This window comes from Pelobates fuscus, chromosome 3, assembly GCF_036172605.1.
Source record: "Pelobates fuscus isolate aPelFus1 chromosome 3, aPelFus1.pri, whole genome shotgun sequence".
Classification (NCBI taxonomy): Eukaryota; Metazoa; Chordata; class Amphibia; order Anura; family Pelobatidae; genus Pelobates; species Pelobates fuscus.
The window spans coordinates 184,671,782-184,686,867 of record NC_086319.1 but is presented as its reverse complement, the minus strand read 5'-3'; the positions used below and the strand labels follow the sequence as shown (position 1 = coordinate 184,686,867).

The window sequence follows — 15,086 nt, the reverse complement described above, 5'->3', positions numbered from 1 at the left end:
TAAGTGGAGACATTAGAATACTGATCCTGCAACAAAGCACAGAGTAAAAGTTTATTTTAGATAGCGTATGCTGCAAGAACACACATATTACAAGAAGACATTAACCATTTACAGTCATGTCAAATAGTTAAGAGGTGAGAATGTAATATCATAATTTCTTATAATAACTATGCTAGCACTTAATAAGTACAAATGATTTCTAGGTTGATTTTCCAGTCCAGCAGGAGAGGGCAGATATGTTGAACAGTTTTCCCAAGGCATGAACAAGTTTCTCAGTTATCCTAATGTTAACTGAGGGAACATACTGATGAGGAAGTGGCTTGGAGGATTACCATTGCTTGACGATGAGGTGAAGAACTTTTTTTACTCTCCTTCTCTAAATAAGGAAACTGCCTGCTAGACATATGACCATTCATCCAATTTGGACTTTGAAGGGCGGCTTCACATATTATTTCAGAGTGTTACCCGAGGAAACTTTGTTACACATGTATCTGGTGTAGCAGAATCAACTAGCTCACAGCAAGTTTGGTATAGCAGGTTAGTGTCACACTTAGTACTATATTGCTAATTCAACTTTGGTATGCTGTTGATGTCAGAATGACGTTGTGGAGAGGGACAGCCTCTGTACTATAAAGATACATCAAGAAAATATATCTAGGCTGCCCAGTTGAAAGCCGGAGTTACAAAACATGGTCTCCAACACTTTGAAGTTTGCTGTTCTCAATTTTTTCCCCACTCAACAGCTTTCAGGCTTTGGTTTCATGTCAGCAATCTTTATCTGCCTTCCAAAAATAAGCCTCTGCCGCCATGCTCAAGACAGAAAAACAAGAAGGGCGGTATTTTTAGGGCCATTAATTCTGACCACGTGTCCAGAAGGTGAACCGGATGGTAGTTGCACAAAGGCTACTCATCACTATGTCCTACGGAGCCAGAAATCACTGGACGTTGACTGCTCTTGTTGTCCTTGGTTTTCTGACTGAGATTGTTTCATCATATCCTCTTCCATACAGAGTTAATGGAACTTTATTAGAAAGAAAATGGGATTCTATTTTAACCAGATCTATTGGGATGCCTTCGGACAAATCAGATGTAAAGTGGAGGCGCGACTATTTGATTGGAATCAAAAGACAAAGAAGACTTTACTGTAATATTGGCATCGGGTTTCACCTACAGGTCCTCCCAGATGGAATGATCAGTGGTATACATAATGAAAACCAATACAGTAAGTTACAACCTAAACTACAATACAATTTGGAATTTAAAAATCAAACTCTTTTCTTCGGTCACTTTTAATTAGGACTTGCCAGTGTCTCAAAATTTGATATGTTAAGGCAAAGTTTCAGCTCATTTTTTTTTTTTTTTTTAAATGCAAAATACAAGCAAACTTAAAAACTAAATTTAATAGAAAAGCTTTAAAAAGCTTAAAATCAAGATAGTTGAATGTCATCATATTTATTATTATTGCTAGAATTATTATTATTGTTATTACATGTATTATTAAAATTATGAACACATTAAACTGTTAGTTGATTTAGTAAGAGTCACTAATTATCATATTGTGTGCAGCTTTCAGGAACCAATATAATATTTTATCTATCTATCTATCTATCTATCTATATGATATACATCTATCTATGTCCTCACATTATATAATGCAAGACTATTGCAGTATGCAATTATATCTTATTTTATTGGAGTAACATAATATTTAAAAAAAACAAACTTTTGAAAGTTTCTCTCTTCCTCGGGTATGAGGAAGGGACAGTGTGTATAGTATTCACTGAAATAATGGAATTTATTTTTCAAATAATCAATTACAGCTTTGGCTCAGAACAGCACTAATATTGATTTGCAATCAGCAGACATAAATTACTGTTTCTCTATATAAACACATCTATTGTTAGCCTCTGAAATAGCAGAACAGTTTGTTTTTGCAGTTGTTGACCAAATTGTAAGGGGATACCGGCTATATGTATGGGTGGATTTATGTTAGGATATCCAGGGTTTTAATACTAATAAGTATATGTTTTGTTTGCTTAGGTCTGATACAAATTTCAACTGTAGAACGAGGGGTAATTAGCTTATTTGGTGTGAAAAGTCACCTGTTTGTAGCAATGAACAGCAAAGGAAAAATATATGCTTCGGTGAGTAATGTGCACTTTTAACATTTGTTGATCTGTATATGCATATTATATTTTGACCCTGATTTCTGAGTGTTTGTATATATATTATTTATATTGCATTAAAATAGTATTCACAGCTATTTAAACTGATAAATTACATTATTATCAATTATTAACATGGAGGGAAAACTTCTTGATCAATAAATATATAATATATCATTATTTAAAGTAAAACAAAACAGAAACTCAATGCCTGCTTATAATATCTTGAGTTAAAATATTTCTTGGTGCCTGCACATTTTGTTTTATTGTTGATGAAATTAATACTCATATCATTATGTTTAACATGTTTAATTTTTTTTTTAACTATCATATAATTAATCAAAATTATCTTTTTCTGTAGCACTGTTCTCTCAAACGGAATCAAAGTGCTTTAGTTCATGCTCTCAGCTTTTAATCAAATTGGAAGATGAATGATAGATGTTACGTTACTTATACCCATCTCTTTGTTATGCTTTGTTACTCATTTTGTGGATTAAAGACTGATTTAGATTTAATGGCTGTAAAACCTGCAATCGTAAGGTTATAACACATACTACAGTTAGTGCGTTAACTAGGGCCACTATAGGCCAGTAAGCCTTACTTCAGTAGTGGGGAAAGTGATGGAAACCATGTTAAAGGATAGGATTGTTGAACATCTAAAAACACATGGATTTCAAGATCAGAGACAACATGGGTTTACTTCAGGGGGATCATGCCAAACTAATCTTATTGATTTTTTTGATTGGGTAACTAAAATTATAGATCAGGGTGGTGCAGTAGACATTGCTTACCTAGATTTCAGTAAGGCTTTTGACACTGTTGCACATAGAAGGCTTATCAATAAACTGCAATCTTTGAGTTTGGATTCCAATATTGTTGAATGGGTAAGGCAGTGGCTGAGTGACAGGCAACAGAGGGTTGTAGTCAATGGAGTATATTCGAAGCTTGGGCTTGTCACCAGTGGGGTACCTCAGGGATCTGTACTTGGACCCATTCTCTTTAATATTTTTATTAGTGATATTGCAGAAGGTCTTGATGGTAAGGTGTGTCTTTTTGCGGATGATACTAAGATATGTAACAGGGTTGATGTTCCAGGAGGGATAAGCCAAATGGCAAATGATTTAGGTAAACTAGAAAAATGGTCAGAGTTGTGGCAACTGACATTTAATGTGGATAAGTGCAAGATAATGCATCTTGGACGTAAAAACCCAAGGGCAGAGTACAGAATATTTGATAGAGTCCTAACCTCAACATCTGAGGAAAGGGATTTAGGGGTGATTATTTCTGAGGACTTAAAGGTAGACAGACAATGTAATAGAGCAGCAGGAAATGCTAGCAGAATGCTTGGTTGTATAGGGAGAGGTATTAGCAGTAGAAAGAGGGAAGTGCTCATGCCATTGTACAGAACACTGGTGAGACATCACTTGGAGTATTGTACACAGTACTGGAGACCGTATCTTCAGAAGGATATTGATACCTTAGAGAGAGTTCAAAGAAGGGCTACTAAACTGGTTCATGGATTACAGGATAAAACTTACCAGGAAAGGTTAAAGGATTTTAACATGTATAGCTTGGAGGAAAGACGAGACAGGGGGGATATGATAGAAACATTTAAATACATAAAGGGAATCAACACAGTAAAGGAGGATACTATATTTAAAAGAAGAAAAACTACCACAACCAGAGGACATAGACTTAAATTAGAGGGACAAAGGTTTAAAAATAATATCAGGAAGTATTACTTTACTGAGAGGGTAGTGGATGCATGGAATAGCCTTCCAGCTGAAGTGGTAGAGGTTAACACAGTAAAGGAGTTTAAGCATGCATGGGATAGGCATAAGGCTATCCTAACTATAAGATAATGCCAGGGACTAATGAAAGTATTTAGAAAACTGGGCAGACTAGATGGGCCGAATGGTTCTTATCTGCCGTCACATTCTATGTTTCTATGTTTCTATGTTTCTATGTGACTTAAAGGAACAGTCTGTAGTCCAATAAATGTTTAATTGGATTCATGAATCATAATGTTGTTTGTTATTTTGGATTATATTCATTATGTCGATAATTGTATGTCATTCCTAAGTGACCTTCCCAGTCCCCTGTGCTGTTATCTTTTTAGTAAAGATAATGTGATGATGTCTAATTGTACATGAGAAGATATCTGTCCTGAATTGCTCCCTGGACTTTTGTCTGTCACAGTAAATGAGGGCAACAGTATGTGACACCTATTGTGACCAATCAAGGCCTACATGGCACCATAGTGCCATGCCTAGTGGTTAGAAACAATTTTGGACTGGAACCCAAATTGTTTATATGGTATTAGGTTGGCTACCCATTCTTCAATTTTAAAATGAGTTAAGCGCCTATTCTTCAACAGTCATACAATTATTAAAAATTAATTCTTCAAAGAATGTTTCTTAGACTCTTTCCAGTATGAAATCTCCAGTGCAGTGGGGAAGGCAGTGCTGCCACAGTAAACATTTTACCATGGCCTTTGATGGGGCCTGATGCACCTGTTTCAACCATTGGGGTCCCACTGTAATAGAAAATGGGATCTAACTTTGAGGGGATTAGAACCATAGCTTTAGTGATACATTATGTAATGCCCTGGAGAAACCAGAATTTAACAAAGCTAGTTGTCACCACCATTTCCCCCCATTTGTTTGTACTCTGGATATTTTTTTCTATATTTTTTATTTCTTCTTACCACTGATATTTTTATTTTTTCCATTTTATGCAATTTTGCTCTCTCACTATCCATTACTTTTGCCTGACTCCTCACTAACATTAACTTTTCTTAACTTTTAGAATCCCCTATAATATTACTGCTTTTCTGCTTGAGAAGTACTCCACACTCCATTTTTTTCTCAACAACCTTTGTTTTTTTATCATTCCTGTCTGAAACAGCTAAAGAACTATAGCTGAGACTACAGATCTATATTAATAGACATTTGTAAAATGTAAATATTCCTGTCTCAATTTTAAAGAGAAACCTATCTAGATGACCTTTCTATCTAGAGAGGCACCTAATAAATATTTTTTTTAAAATAAAATTAAAAATATTATGACATTTGGGGGGGAAAGCGACAAAATATGCAAGTAACCATGAAGAGTTTGATGTTTTAACATGGTATTCACTAGTTAGTATATATTCTGAATATGCCAAAGTGAAATTCTTTAAGTTACCAAATTTAAGAAATGTTGTAGTTTTGGCTTTCTCTTTTGTAATACTATCAATAATAAAAAGTGCATATTTAGGATTAGAGGGTTAAAATAAAGAAATAATACAGATTTACAATATCTTATAACAACAAATACATGGCAAAATTCAAAGTCTGGAGCCTGTTTAAGAAGTGTATTCACTAAATATTGAATGTGATAAGATGAAAACTTTAAAAAGCTCCAAATTATAGACTAACACAGCCTAGCTAGAAACATTTCATTATTTTGGCCCAACATCTGCATTTTAATTGTTAATGCAACATATTATGTGAATGAATCCCTCCAGGGCCAGATTTCTCATTAGGCAGAGTAGGCACCTACCTAATAAGCACTTGTGCTATAGAAGGCGCCTGTTTTCGGCACTTATAATTTACCTATTTGGAGCTTAAGTGGGGTGATGGGAAGAGATAAGCCTTGACCAGTGTCCTCTGTAGACTAGTTCGCCTCCTATGCTGTAGAAACAGTTATATAGAGAGTTTAAAACTCATTACTCTTAAAATGCTCACGCAGGAAATACCTTGCAGGTATTTCTAATACTACTTAATAACAATTCTTTATAACAGCACATGCAGCTCTGCAATAAATAATATGAAGGTGACTACAGAAGATAAGAATTTAAATATGTTGCAGATAACCTTTCAAAATTTACATGTCCTGAACACCCTCTTTCCCTAACCCTAAATTTAACCCCCACAAAACTAAACAAACATTTTACTAAGTCCCGAATTTAAGCATTCAAACCTTAAAGGATCACTATAGTGTCAGGAAAACAAACTCGTTTACCTGACACTATATAATCCTTAGGTCCCCCCCACCCTCAGTGCCCCCCTCCCACTGGGCTGAAGGGGTTAAAACCCCTTCAGCTACTTACTTTAATCCAGCGCCGGGCTCCCTCTGCGCCGGTGAGCACTCCTCCCCCTCCGACGTCAGCTCCCGAGTGGAGCGGAATGCGCATGCGCGGCAATAATCCTAAACACCCCATATACCACAACTATTACCCCTCTTAACATCCTTTGTAATCTAACTCTGATGTTAACAGGCCTCTCTGTCCTGCTTTTGGTGGGACAGTCCCTTTTTTGGGGTCCTGTCTCACTGTCCTGTTTTTGTTTCCTGGTGTCCCGCAAGGCGTAATAAGGTGGGTGGGAATGGAGGGGGAGGAGTTGTCACCAGGCTCCTGTGTGATGGGGATCCCTGCTGGCATCGTAGACAGACTGTGTAGTGATAGGGAGGCTAAACATAGGGGCAGGCTGATGGACCTCCAGCTCAGCAGCCCACTGTTCTAGCTCTCCTTTATAAACTAGTCCAAAGCAGCGCTGGAAAAGAGTGATATTACATTATGTCACTTCCTCTGAATGCTCTGTGAATGCTGCATGGGAGGGAGAACCCCCATTAACACATATATCTCCATTTGAACATGAGAAAAGACATCCTCCAGCAGACTTATGGTACTACAAAAAAAGGGTGGCATGCGCTTAAATATTGTTTCTGGGAGTGTGGGTGTCTGCATGAATCTGTAAGTGTATTTGTGGGAATCTGTGAGTAAATCTGTATATGTGTGAATCTGCATTGGTGAATATGTGAATGTATGCTAATCTGCATATGTATGAATCTGTGAGTCTGAATCTGTGAGGGTGTGTGTGTGTGTGTGTGTGTATCTGCATGTCTGTGAATTTGTGATGATATGTGAATCTGTGAGTCTGAATCTGTGAGTGTGTGTGAATCTGTCTCCGTGAATCTGTGAGTGTGTGTCAATCTGTGAGTGTTAATGGACACTCTATTGAGATGGCCACTATGGAGGAGACATGTATGTCACTAGTAATAATGTGAATTTTAACTGAATTTCAAATGTAAGGCTAAAGTAGGCAAACTGGAAGCATAGCTGACTTGAGATTCAGTTTTAATTCCTGACACTAGTGAATAAAACTTGAATTGTGACGAACTTGCAAAAGAATTGCAAACTGTAGGTCAAAAAGGCAAATTTGTGAGAAATTCTTCAATTCAACTCTTTTTCCAAGTCTGCTACTTTGACCTAGATTTTGCAATGTCCATTCCAAAGGTGAGGCTTTAGTAAATAGACCCTTTAGTATACTGGCCTAAACACATAGAGCAGATATTGTAGTATTAAAATGAATGGACTGTAGACACATTTATAATTATATTATTTAACAAAATCTAGGAACCTGCAATCTGTCAGGAGCTTGGAACGGGTTTTGCAGGAGGCGGCACAAATAAAAGACTTGCCTCTGGGCACCTCATGACATTGCTACATCTCTGGTGTCCCGCAACTGGGGACACAGAGAGGGACTTCCAACAAACAGCACAGCATGAGCACATTATTAGATTCATAGAGAACTTTAGCAGCGTTCTTTTCATGGTCCTGTAAGTCAGGGGCCAGTCGGGAGGTTGTCTGCAGCCTGATGTGCTGATGCTAGCTGACTCGCCCCTTCAGTAGGAGGGCCCATTTCTTGTCAGTCCTGCGCATTATGGGCATTGCCAGTGATGCAATTAGCATTACTGGTGATGCCTCCCCAAAGTACCACTCACCCATCCCAAAACTAGTCACTAGTCAGTAATCACATCTAACATTATATTTAACCCCCGCATGCATTTCCACATACTCAATTATACATACTCAGATGTCAAATACGAATATAGGGTTTTTGACCGTTTCATGCCTGTAATGTCCACCTAAAGGGACACTGTAGGCACCCAGACCACTTTAGCTCATTGAAGTGGTCTGGGTGCCAACTCCCATCACCCTTAACCCTGCAAGTGTAATTATTGCAGTTTTTATAAACTGCAATAATTACCTGGCAGGGTTAAGTCCTACTCTAGTGACTGTCTACCAGACAGCCACTAGAGAAACTTACGGGTTCTTAGATGACTTTTGGTAATCTAAACAATGCTGAACCTCTTCGCGCTTTGCATGAGGACCTCCAGCGTCGTCGGAATCCTCATAGGAAAGCAATGAATAATGCTTTCCTATGGGGAGGTCTAATGCGCGTGCACAGACATTGCCGCACATGCGCATTATGTCTCCTCCGGCGACGTGGTGGAGCCTGACCCAGCACCGAGGGACATCGGCGCTGGATTCAGGTAAGTGACTGAAGGGATTTTAACCCCTTCAGAGATGTGGGATGGAGGCGGGAGGGAGGGGGGGCACTCCAGGATTCTACAGTGCCAGGAAAACGGGTTTGTTTTCCAGGCACTATAGAAGCCCTTTAATAAATTTATTAAACTAACAATATCTTCTTTTTTTGGGGGTGGGGGGTTGAACAGGGAGCACATGTGAATTCTGTGCTTGCAGGCACCTCACATGTAAATCCAGCCCCAAATCCAAGTTTTAGTTACAATATTTTGTATGCCAAATACATTCAAGTGCAATTTAATGAAAGAACATCAACCTTCTAGTATATCACAATGCCTGGCCTTATTTTTTCTATCTGATATACAATATTAAATGTAAATTGTGAGTGTTCTTGAATTTGTCTCGAATTACAAATGCTCCATTTGTTGTCAAATATAAATTGCACTATAAATATATTATAGACAAATAAACCAGCAACTTACTAATGTATATCAGCAAGTAGGGAATACAAGTTAAACAGGTGGTATGTGACCCATACAACTTTGGAGCTGAGGAACGAGATTTATTGTTGGATACAGACATTCAGGCACCGTCTGTCATAACATGCTCTTATCCTTTACAAATAATGAGTTTGTGAGCCTATCAAATCATCTCATACTGTACTTTTCTTTTAAGATTACCCAGCACTGGAGCATAGAGTGCCCAATGTCATGACATATGTAGTTGGCACTATAAGCCATGCCTTACCTCATACAGAGATACACAGATATTATTTCTGAATGTTTTAGCCATTAGTGTTAAGGATTAAACATATTCGGATGACTGCCCGGCGTACGTTAAGGTTTGTACAGCTATAATATAACCACTTCATATCATATGAAACGCCAAATCCACTGTAATGCCTCACAGTAACATAATGCGTGCTGGGTACAGATTTAGCTTTAAGGTCACCATGCGCTAATTCATCAGGGACAGCCAGGAGGTAGTCTTCTAACTGCTCAACTATATCTCCCATCACTTCAGCCAGCATTTCACTGGACACATACGACAAAACATCATGGTAGGTCTACTGATGGGTTCACAAATGTCAGAATTTTCTTGCAAAACAATGCAGTTTTTAGCACTTCAACTGAAATGATATTATTTAAGGTCTTTCACATGACTCCTACAAATTGAAGGAATGACAATGTATACATTAAGGTAAAGCAGGTAAGTAAAACACATTTACCGGTATGTATTATAGATATATTTATATTGTTAGAGGAAAAATATGTGAGATATTCATTGAGGACTAAAATTGTATTCATATATGCCAAATGGTAAGATGCTTTTTAAATGTGATAAACATTATCTATTATGTAGCGTCTAAGGATCCCCTTTTATTCCAAGTTTATTCCAAATTTTAATACTTTCTCCTAATCATTAGTAACTTTTGTTTTGCATGTAAACTTAAAGATTTCCATTATGTTAGTCATAGAGATATCTGATCACAACAAGAACACTACAGGGCTTACTTGCAGGCTGCAATTACTTCCTATGATTCATGCACATGTAATATTTTTTAAACCTAATGTTTAAAAACTTTAGGTTTAGACTACTATAATTATATGTGTTGTCCTTCTTTGTTTAGCTACAGGCATTGTAATAGAATCCCTGATTTCACATTCTGCAAAACACTCACATTGTAAATATGACCAGTTTGAAAGAAATGCCAAACATCAGTTTAAACACTATTGACGCAGACATATTTAAGCAATAAAATTGACATTGTAATAATACATTTCTTATCAATAATTAATTAACTATACTTCTCTTTCAGCCTACGTTTCAAGATGAATGCAAATTTAAGGAAATCATGCTATCGAATAATTATAATGCATACGAATCCAAAATGTATAAAGGTGCCTATCTTGGATTAAGCAAACATGGAAAAATAAAACGAGGAACTAAAATCTCGCCTGCCATGACAGTGACGCATTTTCTCCCGAGATTATGAAAAACAAATAACACTTACTGCAAAATGTGTATTTAAATTTGCACATGTGAATAATCTCCCAGGTAAAATATTTATACAGTGTCAGAATATATGTATATTTGGATGAAAATATTTATATTGTATCCACTATACCCTACACTCATTGGTAATATTGCTTACTGTGCTACATAGATGCATAAGAAATGTGTGCTATATTTAGCACAGTGACGTTAATTCATCCCTGACGGATAGAGAAAACACATTAAGGGCTTTGTTTTCCAAAGGACTTCTATGATTCTTTTTTTTTTCTATGGGAAAATTTCAACATTAAGTCCTTTAAGTTAATAGAAGTGTTTAAGTACTTCTTATACCTCAAAATATAGTTTTCTGTTTTATTTCTAAACAGTATGTGCATGTATATTTACTTAGTAGGAATATCAAATGTATTATGGATGGTTTCATACAAAGAAAATATGCCAAAATCTGTGTGACATTAACAGATTCACTAAGGGATTTATACATATATTTACAAATAGTTTATTGGCTCATGAGCGAGTTGACACTTAGAAGATAACCTTGGATGGTCACAGTTAAGCATCTGTCTCATCATAGGGAAACTCAAGCGCATACCATGGTGGGATCTCTTGCTGCTTAGGACATGGGCATACTCACGATGAAGTCCAAGTCCAAGGCATTCTGTGCGTTGGTGGCATCAATGAGTAGCTCAATAAGTGGGTTTTCACCAAGATGAACTCTTAACACCAATCAAGTCTCAACTCTTTAAGTCTCGGAATGCTATAGACAGTCCGCAAAGTGTACTCAATTATATATAATTTTCCACGGGACAATAATTTGAATCAAAACACTTAGTAAATCCTCCATTGATGTAATGCTGAGAGTGTTCTTCAGAAAATATAACAAATAATATGTATGAAAGTCAATATTTTAATTTAAGGAAATGCTAACATGTTATGTTGTCAGTGGTATTGGTATACCATTCTTAATAAATTATTATTCATTTAAAGTATTAATTAACATTTAGAATTGGGAGTGTCAAAAGTGCAGCACTGTGCAGTTGTTGAAATATGCAAGTGGGTGCTACTGGGGTCCAACAACCTCTAGTAGGACAGAGCTTGAAGCTCTCGCTCTAATTTACTACCTTAACATTGTGCCAAAGATCTCTTAATAGCCAATGAAAGATATAGGTAAGATAAAAAAGTATATATGAATAGATGGCAGGATTAAATATTGACCTTGGTACTGCAGAGGATTTTTATGATACCGAAATGCAATGCTTTGGTTTGCTAGTTGCTTATTTCCAACATACCTGTCCTGTTCTTCTTTGGGGTCGTCCTACATCTAAGAGCTTAGGTGCCAGTGTAAACTATATTTTGTATGATAAAAAAATAACCATAACAGAGATTTAGCAAAGTCTCTTCAAAATTTTTCTGTCATTTTCAGCAAATGCTTATTGAATCTGTCTGTTTTTTTGTTTTTTACACTTTGTTGTCCTGTGATGCAACAGATTAATCAATCTTTCCACCTCTTAATTCAACAACAAAAAAAAAGTATTTTGTTTCCCCTATATTTTTTTCCCTCCCCTGTAAATCTGGAGGTGTTCTAAAATGCATATTTCTGCAAAGCCTGGCAGAATTTACCATGACAAAAACTATCACATTTAAGAATACCTTTGAAACACTTTAATAAATTTGATCAAAATAATGACCTAATTTAACTGTCACTTTTCAGAACCCCATGATAAACATCCCTACTGCCTTCTCCAGCCTCACAAATGGAACGCATAATGCTGTCATGGAGATTATAAAGAGAAAACTAAAGTAGAATATGAAAACAATTTTCAGGGCTTAAATGCTTTAAGAGCGGTGCCCACCAGGGATAAAATCAACTCCATGTATTATACTATAGGTCTTTTGCAATATTTATAAATTTAAAGAGAAAAATAAAATAAAATAAAAAATAATATATTTTTAATTGTAATTATCATAGTATACCATCTATGCATTGTTAAATCTACGTACAGTTTGAACTATAGAAAAACAGAACTTTAAATACAGATTGTTTTTCAAATCTAGTTATTTCAGAATTTTTATGATGCCTGTAGGTACCAAAATTAATTTCCAGAAGTATATCTCATTTACTCGTAGATAAAGTGGAAATTAATACAGCTTTGCTTAATTCAGGTACATGTAGCAGTGATTACAATATCAATGCAGGTGTATGAAACAGCATAGCCAGATACTTCTGGGAACAACTCCTCTGTTGTCATGACTACACAATAATTCATGGGGCAGCTCTGTAGCAGCCCAACTACCTATTGGCGAATGACATTACCACCTAAAGTCACCATAAAAGTCTGAAAATGTTTCATATTTAATAAAAAAAAATAATTGGGATATGTTTAAAAAAGGCATGCAAACTGTTTTCAATGGAATTTTGTATGTCTCTAGAAAATATATGTAAGGACAGTAATGCAATAATGTTATCTGGTTTGCCAAATCTGTTGTCAGTGTCCTCAAGTACCCCCCAACATTCCTGTTTATCTGCCTGTCCTCACATGCACAGCTGGAAAAGTCAATATCTCAATCTTTCGACTTACAGCTGTTAATGAAAGAGTCAGCTCGGAGGATTGCAGAAAACCTTTCCTGTTTGTGTGTCCTGAGGGCAGATATCGAAAAGCTTTTGTTAGGTAACAAATCAGTTATTTGGTTGCAATTCAGAATGTAGATATTCAAATTATTACAAATATTTTATGACAGACCCAAGTCTTAAAATTTAAAGAAAGTAGTAAAAATCCCAGGAACTGGTTAGTCAATAATACAGGTCCCATTCCTGAAATTAAAATTCATTAAAAAAAAAGAAAAAATTATTTTAAAAAAATGACAAAAAAAGTTAGTGCTCTAAACAATATATGTATATGATGATCCCTCCGATAAATAAGAAGAAAAACGTAGGCTTAAAAAACCAACACACTTTTTATCCTTTATTTCCGTGTTATTCCTCGTAATATCTCAACAGATGAATTACTTTGGTAAACCAAAGATTTTTGGAGGGATAAACTTGTGTTGTGTTTGCAATTGTTTCATATCCATGAGAGCAGAGTATTTTTGTGTATGCTTTGAACAAAAGATCAAAAGGTTAAACAATAAATATATTTTTTGCAGTCTTTTTTCATAATTAACAAGGGTGCCATATTAGTGTAGGGCACTCTATGTAGCTATTTGGGGTAACTCACAGCCCTATTAAGATGGAGGACTTGGTGCTTCTTAAAGGGACACTATAAGCACCCAGACCACTTTATCTCGTTGAAGTGGTCTGAGTGTAGTGTCCCTGTGCTACTCAGATCTGCAATGTAAAACATTGACGTTTTAGATAAAGACTACTAATGGCAGTTTCCTGGAGTTTCACAGAGTTTGACTGGTGGGGGGTGGGGGCTGTGGAGCTAAGGAGCCTGAGGAACAGCCTAAGACTAAAGTGTTCCTTAAGGCTTTTCCAGTTTGGCCAAGTGGAATCCATATTAAATATTTTACTTCACAATGTTGAAGTTGAGTAGTCTGAAACATGAAACAACTAATTATTCAACTTTTTATGTGCATAAGGAATGCTGAATGGAAAGTCAATAGCTATTTGTAGTTTAGTTTATAAGCAAAGGACATTACAGTGAAAACGCTTTGTAAAAAGAGACAAAGGACAAACAGGAAAATTGTGCATAAAAATGTAAGGGAAAGAGTAGGTTACTACAGTGCCTAGCAAAAATTCCAACCATTGCGGCCATGAAGATATGCTAAACAACAGTATTTGTAGCTTCAGTATCTTCTTCATATGGCTGTAAGGAGAACTGGGGATTGGATAATGGCCAAAAGCCTGGAACGGATCATATATCTCTCACTATCAGATAACAATAATGCTATATAGTAGGCACTAACTATGATGGATGCCAGTGTTTGTTTTGAAGGCATGTTAAGGTTATGGTCAGAAGAAGCTTGGTGAAGAATGAAATAGGAAGGCAAAGGATGTGAGTTTAATTGCACAGTTTTCGATGGTATGTGGAGCCATTGTTTTAAATTACCTTGTCTGATAACATAAAGGTGGAGGATTAGAGTTTTCAAATTGTCTGGTGTGTAATAAACCTTACCATTAATGGATTTAAATTTGAAGCAGCCCTGCATTCTGGACACATGTTCAGGAATTCTCTGTATATGAACACTTCAGTGATTGAAGTGGTCATTGTGCTTAGAGCCTGTATGTGTAGCATTTCACTTGAAACGCTACACGTACAGAAATTAACCTGTTTGATGGTGGAATTCATCATAGCGTCACTTTCTTGTCACAGAATGGCAGTCATTGGCAGAGAACAATCAGCTCATGGTTTGCCCCATTACCTGGGCCATGGTATTCCTGGAATCATAACCAGTACAGCAGGCTGTAGTGGGAATGATACTTGGAGTAACCCTTCAAATATCTCAAAATTGTCATGTTGGGTATTTACCAAAAGTGGCTTACGTCATCTCAAACCTCTACTGGCATGACCAGTAATACGTGTCACAATCTGATAAAATGCATGGCTAGCTTCCTCTCAGAAAGCAATTTGTATATTCTTGCCCGGCATTTAATTCCA

At 36.4% G+C, this 15,086-nt stretch overlaps 1 protein-coding gene across 1 annotated transcript; it reads left to right on the top strand.

Annotated features, from left to right (window-relative positions):
- Positions 1–703: 703 nt before the first annotated feature.
- Positions 704–11,633, top strand: FGF6 (fibroblast growth factor 6). The gene is made up of 3 exons (XM_063445383.1): positions 704–1,222; positions 2,041–2,144; positions 10,295–11,633. Exons 1-3 carry the CDS (start codon positions 886–888, stop codon positions 10,469–10,471), a joined length of 618 nt encoding a protein of 205 aa, XP_063301453.1. The 5' UTR covers positions 704–885; the 3' UTR covers positions 10,472–11,633.
- The last annotated feature ends 3,453 nt before the right edge of the window (positions 11,634–15,086 follow it).